The sequence below is a fragment of the Phaethon aethereus genome, assembly GCF_964289735.1.
Source record: "Phaethon aethereus genome assembly, chromosome: 16".
NCBI classification, from domain to species: Eukaryota; Metazoa; Chordata; class Aves; order Phaethontiformes; family Phaethontidae; genus Phaethon; species Phaethon aethereus.
Window position 1 is genome coordinate 1,313,348 of NC_138592.1, and position 15,582 is coordinate 1,328,929.

The window sequence follows — 15,582 nt, forward strand, 5'->3', positions numbered from 1 at the left end:
CCTGGAGCTGCCTGCATGCTCCCCGTTACCCCCCGGGATACACATGGGGGTTCATCCGTACCAGCAGGTCCTGCCTGGGACCCCTCTGGGAATCAGCTGCCCTGGAGCGCACAGGGCTCTGCAGGCCGGTGCAGCTGCATGTGCACAGGAATCTGCAGGACAATGAAGCTGCAGGTACCAGGGCTCTGCAGGTCAATGCCAGTGCATGTACCAGGGCTCTGCAGGCCTGTGCAGCTGCACGCACCAGGGCTCTGCAGGCCAGTGCAAAAGCGAGCAAAGTTCCCGCAGAGGCCGTGGCCGGGAGCTGTCGCGCTGCCCCCGCCAAGACAGCGGGGGCCTCTCCAGAGGACCCCGCGGGGCAGCCGGCCGGGTCCGAGGACGGGGACCCCCTCCCAGAGAGGGGCAGCGCGGCCGCGCAGCCCGGGACCCCCGCGGGAGCGTTTGCAGGGCCCGGCCCGCCGCTCCGCGCGCGCTCCCGCCGCCGCGCGCCCCCGTCCTCCTCTGGCGGGAGCGCGCAGGCAGCCGCCGCCGCAGTGCCTGAGGGGCCGCCGCCGGCCCGGCGCTCCCGCCCGCCGCTGACCCTCGGGCCCCGCTAAATCCCGCCGGCCCCTCAGCGCCCGGCTGGGCGTCCCCGTCCCCTGAGGTCCCGCTAAATCCCCACGCCCCCTCGGCGCCCGCCAAATCCCCCGCCAATCCCCTCAGCGCCGGCCTGGGTCCCCTCATCTCCTCGGGGCCTCACTAAATCCCCCTCCATTTCCTCAGCGCCTGGCCAGGTCCCTCCATCCCGTCAGGATCCCGCTACCCGCCTTCCCCCCCCCAACCCGCGCCATTGCCTCAGCACCTGCCTGGGGCCCCCGTCCCCTCAGGTCTCACTAAATCCCCCTTGTCCCCTCAGTGCCCGGCTGTGTCACCCCATCGCCTCAGGTCCTGCTAAATCCTCTCATTCCCTCAGCGTCCGGCTGTGTCACCCCATCCCCTCAGGTCCTGATAAATCCCCCCTGTCCCCTCAGGGCCTGGCTGGATCCCCCATCTTCTCAGGCCCCATTAAATCCCCCCTGTCCCATCCCCTCAGGGTCCTGCCAAATCTGCCCCCCCATCCCCTTGGGGTCCCGACAAATCCCCCATCCCCTCAGGGTCCCACTAAATCTGTCGTCCCCCCCCCATCCCCTCAGTGCCCAGCTGGATCCCCTCATCCCCTCAGATCCCACTAAATCCCCTCATCCCCTCAGCGCCTGGCTGGGTCCCCTCATCCCCTCAGATCCCGCTAAATCCCCTCATCCCCTCAGGGCCCGGCTGGGTCCTGCCCGTCCCCTCAGGTCCCACCAAATCCCTCTTCCCGCTTTGTGCCCCAGGACCCCTTTCCCCTTGGAAGCAGAAGAGCCCAGGGAGGTGGCAGCAGGGCTGGCCTGTGAGCCTCAGCCCAGGCGCCATGTTCTACATGCATTTGCTCATCAACAAGCGTGGGCCGTTGGCCAAAATATGGCTTGCTGCCCACTGGGAGAAGAAGCTCACCAAAGCTCATGTATTTGAGTGCAATTTAGAGATTACCATTGAAAAGATCATCTCGCCAAAGGTATGCTATTAAATGAGAAGGTGTCTTCTGGTAAGTTCTGGGGTAGAGGTGTTCATCTTCGGTAGAGAACAGGGCTGTTGCCATCATGGAGACTCACTTAGTTGGACGAATCTGTGGCTATTTCAAAAACAGTGTGAGGTAAATTCCTAATCCGATTTTAATGCAGTTCTCACTCAGATAAAATCTCCATCCTGTTAAATGACAGTTACATAAATATTTTATTTGTTATTTTACTCCTGGAGATCTGTGGCATACATTTATGTACAGTGTAAGAAAATGTTACCAGAATATATTCAAGTGTATTTTCTGCACACTGATAGAGCTCCATGGAGCTGTGGGACCACGGTGCGTGGGTTTGAGCTGCTCATGAGGCGACAGGAGCCCATCCAGTGCAGTGTGGTAGCACTGGTCTTTCTTCAGAGGCTTTGAGTACCAGCTGCAGGTGTTATTCAACAGAATTTGGGAAATGCTGGTATTTGAGGAGATTGTCTCAAAAAGATTGAAAAGTCAGCTGCTTAACCAAAGTCAAGTGACTAAGAAAACTGCCGTGAAATTGTACACAGACCGTTTGAGGAGAATGCTTTTGCTGATCTTGCAATAAATAGCTTTGGACATCTCGTAACCATCCTTCCACTTTCAGTGGACTTCTTCCAGGTCCCCCATCAAAAGCAGATAAATACATAATTAAGCATACGTAGTGCTTATGAGAGACTCTGTATGAACAGTCCCGGAGGCTGAAGTCCTCTGGGTAGCACAGGTACGGTACAACTCAAGCAAGCGCAGATGCAGGCAGTCAAGTACCCGTGACTCAGTACTTGGCCTCGCCGTTGCAACTGCATCTGAGGGAACAGCGAGGAACGCTTTGCGCTGGCACTAATGGATGGCTCAGGAGATCCAAGGCTTTCAGCTGATGCAAGCAGATTTTTTTATTTTCTCCTTGAAAATACCTGCTTGATATTTGGTAGCCTGAATTTCATTGTCTGTCTTGCATGGGTTATGATTAACAATGTTAAAATGATCTTGATATTATTTGGAGGTGTTTTCCAAGAGGTGCTAATTAAGTACCCTTCCATGCTGTCCTCTCTGGCATCAGCATGACCACCTTGAGTGTGCTTAGTGCAGGAAGACTTTGCATAAATAAGGACGTAGTTCTGGCCTTTATTTGCATAAATAAGGGCATAGGTATGGTGTCTGCTCACTTTAATAACCAAAATGTCAAAGACTAGGATATGCGCAACTACTTTCTCTTTTAGGAGGTGTTAACACTGTTTGTTGGCCGTCAGCTGAGATGTAAGATAGATGAGATACAGTAAGAGCATCAGTTCAGGACTCGCGTTCCACCCTGGCAATGTTTAGGAACAGAAGCAACTAGAAGTTCCTGGCTGTGAAAATTCATTTCTGTTTATGATCCTCTGTATCAGCACAAAGCCCTGTTGAATTTCGTAGAGTTCTGTACTGGCGTATGTTACTGCAACTCTGTTACTACGGTGCAATAGTTCCATTTTAATGTTTTTACCAAAAATACTAACTCCTGAACAACTTTCTTTAATCACCAAAGTTTACAATAGCTCTGCGAACCTCTGGACACTTACTCCTAGGAGTGGTGCGGATTTACCACAGGAAAGCAAAGTACCTCTTGGCAGACTGTAGTGAAGCTTTGACAAAAATGAAGACGGCCTTTCGCCCAGGTATGTACAGAATTCTGCATTTTTCCATCTGTGTCTTTTACAGCTCTCATTTTAAAAGTTAATTTTGGATATTTCTGTTAAATACACATTATTGATCCCAAAGGAAACTGAACACACTGGTGCCTACTGCTGATGTTTAAGTCTGGCTTAATTTAATGCCATTTCTGGTCTTTGACTCCTTTAAAAGAAGTAGTATCTTAAGTGGTCTTATGAGGAGAAGCTTGAGCTCAGCCTCCGTTGCTAGATAATGAATTTTAATTTCCGATGACACCAACAACATGTCTAACACTGTGTTAGTGCCAGACCTGACAGTGTGTTTTGAGCTCTAGCCATGTAGCCAGCAAGAAGGGGGCAGAGATGACTGGATCCTTTTCCAATGGGACATACATTTGTCATACTTAGGTAACAAACGAGGAGGCACTGTTGTCTAAAAAAAGCCTAAGAACAGGACACTAGCATCTCTTGCCAGCCATGCCTGTTTGCAGAATAGTGAATACCTGCTCTACATTATTCTCAAGGATACAAACGTGATTAGTTAGTTAATATTTGTAAATATTTGTAAATCTCTAGAAGAAACACTTAAGTACACAGTGCTGTCTGTTTTGAATAGATACTCTAGTAGCTTACAGAGAACTGCACGGCACAAGAAGAAGAGGCAATGGTCACAACTGCAGCAACGGAGACTCCAGCTAGATATTAAAGCGGGGGAGAAATCTCAGTGGAAGTCGTAAAATGCAGAAACAGGCTGTCCAGGGATGCTGTGGAATCTCCATCAGCAGAAATAGTCAAAAGTGATCTGACTTAGAAATTCACCCTGTTTTGAGCAAAAGGTTGGATTAGATGACCTTCAGAAATCCGTTCTCACCCAAATTGTTCCAGGATTCCCTGATTACCAAGTATTTGCAGTCTCGCTTCATAATTATTTGATCCTAGAGAATAACATTATACAGACACTGGAGAAAAAAAGAAAAGATTTCATTCAAAAATTCATTTGAAGTGGCATGAAAGACTCAGCTAAATGTCAGCTGTGAGAATCTTTCAGGGACTTAAAGTAGCTGTTCATAAACCCAATGTATTTACAGTATTTCAGGTCCTGCAGCAGCAGACTCTTCGGTCTGTAAAAAATATGGCTTCTAAAGCATATGTAAACTAGGGATTTTAATTCCATTTTGGAGTCCTGTTGACAAAGTGCCTAAGCTTTACCTTTCTGTAATTTAGAATGGCATCAGACTTTCCCGACAAGTTTATGGTCTTATTATACACACCTGGGAGAACATTACTTTTATTTTATTGATACTTTTTTTTTTATGTTGTCTGTTTCTTTTAGGACTTGTTGACCTTCCAGAAGAGAACTTTGAGGCTGCTTATCAGTCCATTACATTGCCTGAAGAATTTAATGATTTTGAAACACCACTACCCGATTTAAAGTAAATGCTTACCCAGTTTTTGTTCATTATTTTAGTATTTTCAGAAGTAAAAGGTATTCTTGCTGTTATCTGATCAAGACTCAGATGGAATTGTTTTGATTTGATAACTGAATTCTCCAAAATTCTGAGTCAGCTTTACAAGGCTACAATCACAGGGATTGTGCTTTTGTAGAGTTCCTCAAAGTGCGTTTAATCAACAGACCTTTACAATGAAATAATGTGTTGAACATAGACTTCAGGATTTTAAATTGTTTGAGTGAAGCCTGCAAGCAACTTTCTGACCTCAAGAGAAGATATAAAAGTTAGTATTAATCCTGTTGTAAGACCAAGGAAGCTCTGGCTAGTAACCTTGCAATGTCGCACTGTTCATTGTGTAACTGCATTTAATTTCTGCTCCATTCCTGTTTGGGACTGCGGTATTTTATCAGCAGTAGTCAGCTTGGCTCCCAGTGAAAAACCTGCATATTTCTTTGACTCTTCTGACATGAGTCAGCATTAATGTAGAAAAACTGATAAAAAGCAGGAGGCCAAGACATGTTTCTGGTGGCTCTGATGCCCCCAAGGGTCCAGGATGACAGATTTCCACTGAGACTTCCTCTGTACCTCGTCATAAATACAGTTTGATGGGATCTGTAAGTGTTTAGTATTTTCTAAGTACAGCTGCGATGCCATACTATTTATTCAAGTACCTCAGTGTGCTAACCCTGTAAAGCATGCCTCTTCTGCCTACCCAAAGAGTCCACGTGGTTTGATTTACAGATGATGGTGTTGCGCTAATCAGATGCCTTCTATGTGACGAGCGTCTGGTAGAGAGCAGGGCTTGGGTGTGAACAAACTCACATAAGCCCAGTTTCACTGGCGAAAGAGAGTGGAGAAATATGAAATACGAAGAGGAGTATGGGTGCTTCTCTCATCCTTATAAATATGTCCGCTGTTTCTAGAGAAGGTTGCTTTCTAGGTATACATCTGGATCCTTTGCTCATGGAGTTCCAGGTGTGGAGAGTATTTCAAAGCTGAGTTAGTATTTCAAAGCTTTCCCCTCCTTCGTGAACCTCTCCCCAGCCACCTCCCGTCACGGCTATTGCAGATTCAGTCTTTGCCGTATGACGTGTGTTGGAGGTTGCATAGGAGCTTTGCCTAGCAAAGGTGGCAGCTGCCTACTTGCTTAGAGGTGTCAGTTTTAATGGACATACAGCACCTGTTTTCCATCTGCTTGTTTTTAGCTTTTAGAGGAAAATCAAAGAAGTGAATTTTATCAATAAAATCTTAAATGGCTTGAATGCAAATAGCTTTGGGAGACAGTTGCGCTCTCTCCACAGAAGTGAGGATCAGCCAGGGTACTTTCAACACCATAGAGAACGGAAGCTATCTTTTGGGGTTTTATGATAAAATGTCAGGATTGAAAACTGCTTAGAAACAAGTTTTCACATTCCAGCGAAATGGTCAGTGGGTTTTGGTTGACCCTATATTTTGTATAATTTTTTTTCATTAGTGCCATTGATGTTGCTGAACATTTTACCTTGAATCAGAGCAGAGCTGAAGACATCACACTTACAGAGGATTACGAAAGCAATATACTTCTCTGTGATAGAAACTTTGGTGAGAGAAGTTGAGAAATTAGAAATATTCCATAAGGAAAAGTGTATTTTATGCAACATTTTGTACAGTCTGAGTCCTTTCCACATGTGAAAAAGCTGTTATTAAAAGTGCATTTGCTTCATACTTGTGCTGATTGGCCTGTCATACCATCTTATGCTTAATATTTTTGTGTAAGTACTCTGCCTAAGTAATATGATATTGGAGACTGAGCATCGAACCCGACATTTTCTGCTTTTTACTGAATTAGCTAAAATTGTTTATTGTTTATTCCATTTGAGGCATGGGATATCTTACAATCTTTTAAAAACTAGTTGAAATGGATAAATAAGTGTTTCAAAAATTCACGCGGATGAAGCATCAGGAATTCTGTGTTTATTCAGATGAAGAACCAGATGCACTAAGAAAACAGAGCTTCTTTGACAGCAGCATCTTAACGAGCAGCAACAGTCTGGTGCCCGATCACAACTCTGCGAGCGTGAATGGAGACAAGTCTGTGCCACGTGACGATACTTACTGTTTTGAGCACGACTGCTTTGGAGATGAGGAGGATGCTGCAGATATGATTGGTAGGGTTTGCCACAGATAAACAGAATTAGTTTCTTTCCAAATATTTTTATTCTTACAGGAAAAAAACAAGACAGCATGAAAATGATTGTTTTCACACATAAATTCTCTCTTTTTGTTGTTCTTCTCATACTTCCTTTTTTTTCCCACTTGTCACTAAATCTATGATTACTTAGACATTGACAAGTAAAATTGTATCGAAGAAGATATTTCAGTTTTTTAGAAGTAAAGGCGTTCAATTTATACTTAATGTTTATTTATACTTAATGTTTAAAGATTTATATTTCCAAGGGTAAAATATTGCAGCATTTTTATCTTTCCTGGTGTAATAACAAAGGCAGCCAAGTGGCTTCTACGTCTTTATGATTTAGAGTATTTACTCTACTTCATACTTTTCAAAGAAAAGGTGGAAATCTCAAAATTAAGACTAATATTCTTCTTTTTGTACTGTTGAAGACAGCCATATCATTGACAGCCATCTGTGGAAGCTGAGCTTTTTTTGTTTGCAGAGGATGAACCTTAAATAAGTAAAATTAGGCTGTATCGGGTTATTTCATGACTACTAAGGCTTAGAGTGATTAAAACTATGCATTTTGTATTTAAGAAATCCTATTGAGGGATGAGCAAAATGGCCTAGATAAAGACATTTTTCATATGGAGGAAGAACGTCCTTTGTCACAAGATCTGCCAGAGCACAGCACAGCCAGTGAGTTTGCAGTCTGCGCTCCGTCTTACGTGAACCCTCTGTTCCTGTATTAATGCCTAAAGTTGCTCACATTCAGCTTTGTCTAGTATCCCGTGCATTTTTCTTTTCTTCATATCTCTTGCTTTTTCGTAATATGCTTCATCCACCATTTTAGGTATAATTTAGTTTGACCTAGGGATTCCAGATTTGTAACTTGACATTGCTTAGAAACACTTTTATAGATAGACTTTTGGATACGCTGTTGATCCACCCTGCTGCTTAGACAGGGTGGTATCACTTTTGTAACGGAAAGAAAACTGAATAAGGGTATGCTGTAACTTTGGACTTTACCTATGAGTATTTCTGGCTTCATATTTCAGCCACAAGTAACATGTTAGTCGTTCAAAAAGGTGTTGTTAGTCTTCGTTTGGTTTGATATTGATGAAATAAATTAATTTTTGAAAAGCGTTTCTGGATTTTTTTTTTAAATATATCTTAAATCCTTATACCTCCTTCACACTGTTACTTTAAAACTGAGAATTCTGGAACAGCTTTACAGGGAAGCAGTGGCACTTGCCCCTCCTTGCACTAGTCCTGGTACTGCCTTTTATGTTGACAGAAATGTCCACATTGCTGTGCAGTTGCTGGGAACTGGAAACAGATACGTGTTGAAACTAAACACTTTACCCCCTAACCACTTTTCTTCAGGTGGGTTTTCCTCCAGATCGGTTCTTCAGTCTGTTCCGCCAGCCAGTCATACAGTGAAGGAAGGCGTGCAGTGCAGGACACGAGCAGCAGCAGTGCCGGTTATTACTGCTCAAAGTGATTGTGAGATTATAGAATATAGACAAATCATCTAATTTTCTAATTCTGATCTCTTTTGTCTGGTATTGTTCTATGTCATGAGATTGAGAAATTATTCCAGCTTGTAAACTTTTTTTTCCTTAACTTGGGTTATTTGCTGGGTTTTCTTACAGCTGCGTCCAACTGCGCAGACACCACCATGAAGAAAGTCAGTCATCAAACAAATGAAACCATACTTTTGTTGAAAGAAGCAGAAGGATTTGTGCTTGAGCCAGTTGATGATACAGGTCAGAACTTGACCAGTTTCTTGCTGAATGTTTGCGTTATTGGGTTTGTTTTTCTTCTTGTTAGTGAAAATATTTGCAAAACAGATTATTCTCACTTTAGTTTTCATCTGCTCCTGCTGTCAGAGTTCTATTTTATGGTAACTGTTATACAAAACCAGTATTGGGTTATTCATCTGATCTGCCCAAATCTCTGCTTACAGCTTCTTTAATGTACCCAATCGAGTTTCGTTGCTCTGCAGCTCTGCTAGCAGTGCAAGCCCAGTCTGTTCCTGAGAGTTGCTGACATTTCAGCTGAAAAACTTTTATTGCTAGTGACATATCAGTGATTTTTATGTGTAAAATAACACTCTGAAAACTTTCAGGCCTTTGTAAAAGTTTGTTTTGTGAACTTCTAACTTTAATAAGATCCAAAAAGAAAAATGTTTCATTTCTTCTGTGAGTAAATCTAAACGTCACCTATCACGTTGGTGACTGTTAGCCAATAAACAAGTTCATGTTGACACTAATGTTTAGAATACTGGAATTTCCCAGCCTGCCAAAATAATATTCAGGAAGTTATGGCTATATAACCAATCTGCGTCTCTCTTTGCGTTTACTATGTACATCTTAATTAAACTATTAAAGGATTAAACTGACAAATGCAGATATTAATTATGAGGTAATGACACCTGTTGAGTACATCAGCAGTTCTTGGAACAATTAACTTGCTGATGGATTAAAGATAGCTTATTCAATCTTGTTGGTATATCATGCATTCTCATTAAGTCCTCATGTTCCTGGTTCTTCAGTACAATAGTCATATGTCTCCCGTAATTAAACATATGTGGATTTCCTGTACAAGAATACAAAGAACATACTTTATGAAAACTTTTGGAGAAATGGCCCATGCACTTCTGCTTTGATTTTCAACTCTGTGCGGTGTGTCAGGAGGTCAGCAGCCTGTCTGTTTGATTCACTGTACTTTTTTTGTGTGTGCTTAAGTGTTCTGTGAATAGTCCTTACCGGACTTTTTTTTTAATACTTGCTCTATTTAGCTGTCACCCAGAGGAAAAAAAATAAAAGAAAGAGGAAGTTGCTTGTGGATGTAAACAAGGAACTCAGCTGCAACACTATATACAACCAACTTAACAACTGCACGGACATCCTTGCTACATTAGACCTTGCACCCCCAACAAAAAAAACAATGATGTGGAAGAAATCGGGAGGTGTGGATAAACTCCTGTCCCATGCTACACAGCCTGTGGTTCACGCTGAGCTGCAAACGGTAAAGATCAATTCCTTGTAGGTTTTTGTGCCACTGTATAGGTTGTGGGACTGTTGCACATCTAGGATCTAACTGTGAGAGATTTTGTAGACTTGGTTTGATGTGAATTCCCAGCAAACCACGCGTGTGTAGCATCACTGAAAGTACTGTTTTGCCGTACAGTTCAGTTGGATACCTGATGATGATTTGCATACTCACCACTAGTTGCAGCATCAGAAAGTCCATCTGTAGAGCTCACGGCTTTAATCTCCAGCACTCCAACCAGGAAAAAATGACAAAAAAACTTGAGAGCTGACGTTTCATTTCACATACTGGCACACAACTGATTGTACACTAACAAACACACAACTTTTTAGACTTCTATTTCTTTTCTATGTTCCGCTCTGTTTTATTATTTTCTGTTTTGTTTCTGCTCTGTAATCAATACAAGGCCGTATCTTTCTTTTACATGTACTATAGAGGTACATCAGGCTTAAACATTATTATTATAATATTGTTAAAGGCTTTGGAAAGATGGCATACCAGTTTGTTTTGTACTTTCCCAACTGGAGATTAAGCTTCCAGCTGGACAGCAGTCGGGGACTGGCCTTTCAGAGGCCCAAGAGGTTCCCGATCGCTCTATCACTTTGGCTAGAAGGGTTGGCCAGACCACGCTTTCCTGGGGCTGTGGCCCTTAGTGCTCTTTTTGCACAAGAAAGACGTACTTGTTTTGTGGAAATATGATCTACCAAAGCCTCTCATGTCCCCACATAGTGTCTGACAGGTCATTCAAAGAAGCTGTAAGTTTGGTGATAAGATAAAGAAGAGATCGATGTGTATACAAGGTGATACGGAAAGATACGGCGTAAACTCTGTGCAGCAGCCTTATGTGAATGGTGCTGTTTGTTCCGCTGTGTAGCTTGGAGCAATCTGGGAGGCAGGGTCTCCAGGCAAACAGCTCTGCAGGTTCATTACAGCAGCACAGCTTCACCACTTAGAGTCGAGGTGCAGAATCACAACTTGCTCTTGATGAGGATGAAAAATACTCACACCCCAGTACGCGGGGAGAGAAATCCACACACAGATAACTGCAGATGTTTCTTTCTGTTGTCTTTCCTTACCGGCTGGCTTCAAGGAAAAACAACCCAAGCTGTTCCTAAGATGTTTCTTCATTGAGTTCACTGCCAAAGTTGGAGCTGCAGAAGGCTATTACTTAAAAAATAAAATTGCAGATTTTCAGAATGACCTAATTAAAATAATTAAATTCTGGGTTGCAGTAATAAATATACAGCTCATATTCCTACCTTTGTGTTGATGTTTGCAAATAATCTGACATGATATTCTGAAAGCAAACAAATAAAACCGATTGTTTTCAGTTGTTTGCAAAATGCTTCAAGAGTCACGGATTTAAGATGGGAAAAAATGGAATACAGATGCAGTCTGAAACAGAAGAAACAAGAAAAGAGCCAGATACCACAGGTAATATTTTAATTGCTGTTGCAGAATTAGCTGTTAGAAAATATTTTCTATTATACATAATGTTTGAGAGACACCTGCAAGGTGTTTGTGTGCAGTATTCTACAAATCAAAGGCCAAAAAAGTGAAATGTTAAGGAAATCGGCTCTTAATTATTTGAAAAAAAGTTTTTTTGCTTTCATGAGTACTTTGCTGTTCTTTTGTTTCTTAGATCAGAAATGAAATGCAAGTCTTTTTCTTCTTTGTGGTATAAGGAGGTATTTGTGGTTTCACCTCTGGTTTCTCTAATTGTCTACCAAACTGCAGATTGTATTTAAAACAAACAAAAAAAAGCTTCCCACTTATTTTGAGTTTAATCAAACCACTCTCCAGATTTCCAAATTCACATAAATAACTTCTATTTGTACCTTGAAGATTGTGTTTTGGTTAATATCAAGCAAGAAGAAATGTTCCATTTTAGATCTTCTGAGAAGGTGATGTATCTTCTTTCACTCCTTTGCTTTGCTAGAAATATAATCTTTATGTCTGCCTCAGAAGTTAATCAACAAAACCACTTCCTGCAAGGCCATAAAGGTCAACCTGTAAAAAAGGAAAAATTCTCTTGGAAGGTTCTTCTTCTTCCGTGGTCCTGTTGGGAATGATATTTATTCTGTATTTACTCATTCTGGCTCTTACTCTCAAAGATTGCTAACTAGGGTGTGATTTTTTTTTTCAAATTTTTTTTTTAAGGACAGCGATTCATAGTGATTTCCTCTTAAACCTTGTTTTTTTATTAATACAGAGATGCTGATAGTGGAAGAGCCAAGTTACCTGCAGGAGTCAGCTCATTCAGAGACTGAGAGAAAAATTAGAAATGTTTCGTTTATGTTGACATCACAGAATAACAGAAATGAAACTGATGATAACTGTGGTGAAACTATAGTGAGCAGTTTCCATAAATTATAGAGGCCTAAATGTATTTATTGGTTTCATTTGATGCTAGGGTTCCATTTAAAACACATTAAGAAATTACTAACGTATGTTTGAAAAGGATGCTAGAGACAGTTGATACAGCATGAAGTAGCCTGTGTCATGAAAGTTTATTTAAAAGCACTTTGGTAGACTCTCACAATGAATGAATATTAATTAAAATGTCTATTAATCAGTATAGATTACAGTCTAATCACAAAGTATAAATAAAACCTTAGTATGAAATATAGCCTCTTTGTACTGAAGAGATAAATATGATCATCATCCGGATAAAACTTACCTTTCGTGTCTCATTTTGAGGAAATACTTAAGCAATAGCAAATTATCTATTTCTGCCATCGTTATTTAGGCTAAGATGAAAGGGCATTCTTTAGAGAATATGAGGCTTGTTGAAGTTGAAAAAGAATGACAAAATTGCACCTAATGGCAGCAGAAAATGTAGGGTCTGTGCCTGAGCTCAGCCCGTAGGTGTAGATCCAGCTGTAGGATAAATACTACAGCAAGGTCCTTTCCTGCGTGAGAAAAGATATGGTAGAAATAGCAACTATTAAATAATTTTGGAAAATGTTTATTAGAATAAATTCTTTGAGCAGAGTTACATAATTGAGAATTACACTGTATGCATGAATTGCAACACCTATTGATCGTCCTTTCTGTTCTGATAGCAGGGTGGAGCAGCTTTCTCTGAGAGCTCCTCGCTGGCGAACAGTTCACTGGGCCACGAAGCTGAAATGCAGCAAGCTGAGTTAACCAAGGTATGTGTACTCGGAGCTGACAACGCCGGCTTATTTTGGAAGAGAACTGTGTTCTTTCTCAGAAATACTAAAAAAAAAGAAGTGATGGCATCATGAACTTACAGTGAATTTTGGTGTACTGTCAGCATCTTCAGTACATATTTTGCCAGTCAAAAACTTTACAGCTTGACAATCAGGGATACGTGTATTCCAACATACGAAGGTTACAGTCTGTGAGGGAAACAGCTCCTTATTTAGAGATTGTGCTTCCTGTAAGAAGGAAACACTTTCTGAAATTACCAGCTATGAGGATATCGGACACTCTGAAACAAGGGCAGCCTTCTCCTGTCGACTTCAGAGGTTAAGCCCAAATTTTTGAACATCTTTTTTGGCCCCTGGCCAGTAGGAATACTGCCAGAATCCCAGTCACACAGAAGAGTATCTTGCTGTGAAGCTGCCTCCCCAGGGCTCCCTGGGACCACTTCCATAGTACCGAACGTGTTGTTGCACCTGATCTGTCTCTTTGTAGCAGAAACAACATCGTTAGCATTCTTGTCTCTGTTTCACAACGCCCAGTGTGACCGCAGAGGTGTCAGAGGTCCCAGATATCCCAAGTATGGCCATCAAAATGCCCAGCTCCAGCTGGATTTTCAGTTAGGCTAGAACTCTTGTCCTTTTTATCATCATGGTGTGTGACTTTTTACAGATGCTGTCTAACCTTCTGTTCTTTTTCCTCTCAAGGAGCTAACAAGGAATGGGAAAGACAGTGAAGAAATAAGGTGGAGCAAAAGAAGTCTCCAGATATTAAAAACTTTACAGGTACCAGTGCTGGATTTTGTAATTAGATGCCAAAACTAGATGTTGGTTTCAGTTGGACCGTGTCAGAAAATTTCCTACTTTATACTGCTGATGATACTGCTGCCTCTCACGCAGCATATAGCTGCATTTTATTGGGTTTATGTGTAGGAAACCAGGATTCTGACTGCCTGACGTGGTGTCCTCTCCCACAGCTGCTGCAACCGCTAGAATTTGCTGAATGTTTGCTTCCACAGCAGTGTTTGTTGTAATGCTAAGCCCTTGCTCTCTTCCTTCTGTGAGTGTGCTCTGGAGTATCTCTGCAGAACCCAGTTCCTAGCTGCTTGCAGGTTTGCCAGATCTCAGCTGAGCACTGCAGGGTGCCATCATTTGGGTCTTCATCTGCTTGAGCTGTTTCTGAGAGGAAGGTTAGGGAAATGAGTGAGGGTTATGTTAAAAAGAAAGCTGGTAACACCTTCTTTAGGGGGTTTTAATGCCCCGGTGCTTTCAAAGTGCTTGAAATTTAGCAGGGAGGGTAGCCTTTGCATCAGGAAGGCTTATTCTGCCTTTCTTGCAGAAATCCCTGTAAAACTGGTGAAGCTGTAACCTATGATATCGCATGTCGTATCGACAGGACCATAAGGGAGCCAGCCCGGGCTGCCCTGATGCTGAACATCCAAACTCTCGGCCCAGCGCCTGAGTGCTGTTCTTTCCTTTTGGCCTGGACGAGCGTTTTGGTGCTTCAGCATTTGTCTGGTTGCAGGAAGGGCCAAAAACGCAGCAAAAAGTTATTTTCCTTCAGGTCAGTTCTCTAATCCAATGTGCCCCGCGGCTGAACGGAGAATGACGGAAGGCAATGGAGAAACCTGAGCGTGGGCAAGAGGGCGTGGGGAGTGGGTTTTGTCTGCAAAACACACCAAACTTTGGTCCAGGACTAGCTCTTCCCTAGGGATGGAGTTTGACTTCACAGTCTTCTTGTTTGGGGTTTTTAAAATTATTTTATGGGAACATATTTCAAGGGTTCTGTGCAACGCCCATAAATAAGTACTTACAGTTAAGTGCTGCCATTAAAAAACAAGAAATAACAACACTTGGTTAGCGGTGGCTGAAATAGCCTATGATACAACTGGTACTCTGCCTCTGAAGAACGGGGTACGCAATGATTTTTATTGTTTTGAATCATGAAAAGCGTTACAGATGCTCTTCATCGCACGCCTCGGTACGGATTCACCGAATTCAGCGGAACGCCGGGCATAGGTAGATTTCAGAAACATAGGAAGGTGCGAGCAATGTTATGTCAATGAAATGTTAAGAGCCGCTTTTGTAAATGCAGATGCAAAGATAAGATCCTATTTTAGGCGTTCAGGCAGGAAATACTCACTCCGAGCAGCAGTTTTCAGTCCAGACTTGCCGAGATCTGGTTTTACTGGCAGCGAAGCTGACCTGACTGATTTTCCCGTTTCCCTTATACAGCACCTGCAGAGATCAGGCGTGCGTTCTTTCAGCCTACGGGAGCTCTGTCGGAAAAATAACCGGAAAGAAGCTGCAGCCAAGTTTTACATCTTTCTCGTTCTAAAGAAACAGTCGGTTATTGAGCTCAGTCAGAGCGCTCCCTTTGCTGACATTGTGGCCACCATCGGCCCGATGTTCAACGCTCGCTGAAATCATGTAGTATTTGGATAAGCTAATAAAAATAAATCTTATTCTAAATTTTTTAGCAAATATATTTCCTGGAAAA

The 15,582-nt window shown here is 42.5% G+C and overlaps 1 protein-coding gene across 1 annotated transcript; it reads left to right on the forward strand.

The window, feature by feature from the left end:
- Nucleotides 1-1,429: 1,429 nt before the first annotated feature.
- RAD21L1 (RAD21 cohesin complex component like 1) lies at nucleotides 1,430-15,506 on the forward strand (the record flags this gene model as incomplete). The annotated part of the gene is made up of 13 exons (XM_082007138.1): nucleotides 1,430-1,573; nucleotides 3,132-3,261; nucleotides 4,589-4,688; nucleotides 6,181-6,287; nucleotides 6,668-6,853; nucleotides 7,456-7,557; nucleotides 8,514-8,627; nucleotides 9,662-9,891; nucleotides 11,247-11,349; nucleotides 12,128-12,267; nucleotides 12,984-13,070; nucleotides 13,791-13,868; nucleotides 15,318-15,506. 13 exons carry the CDS (start codon nucleotides 1,430-1,432, stop codon nucleotides 15,504-15,506), a joined length of 1,710 nt encoding a protein of 569 aa, XP_081863264.1.
- Between the last annotated feature and the right edge of the window lie 76 nt (nucleotides 15,507-15,582).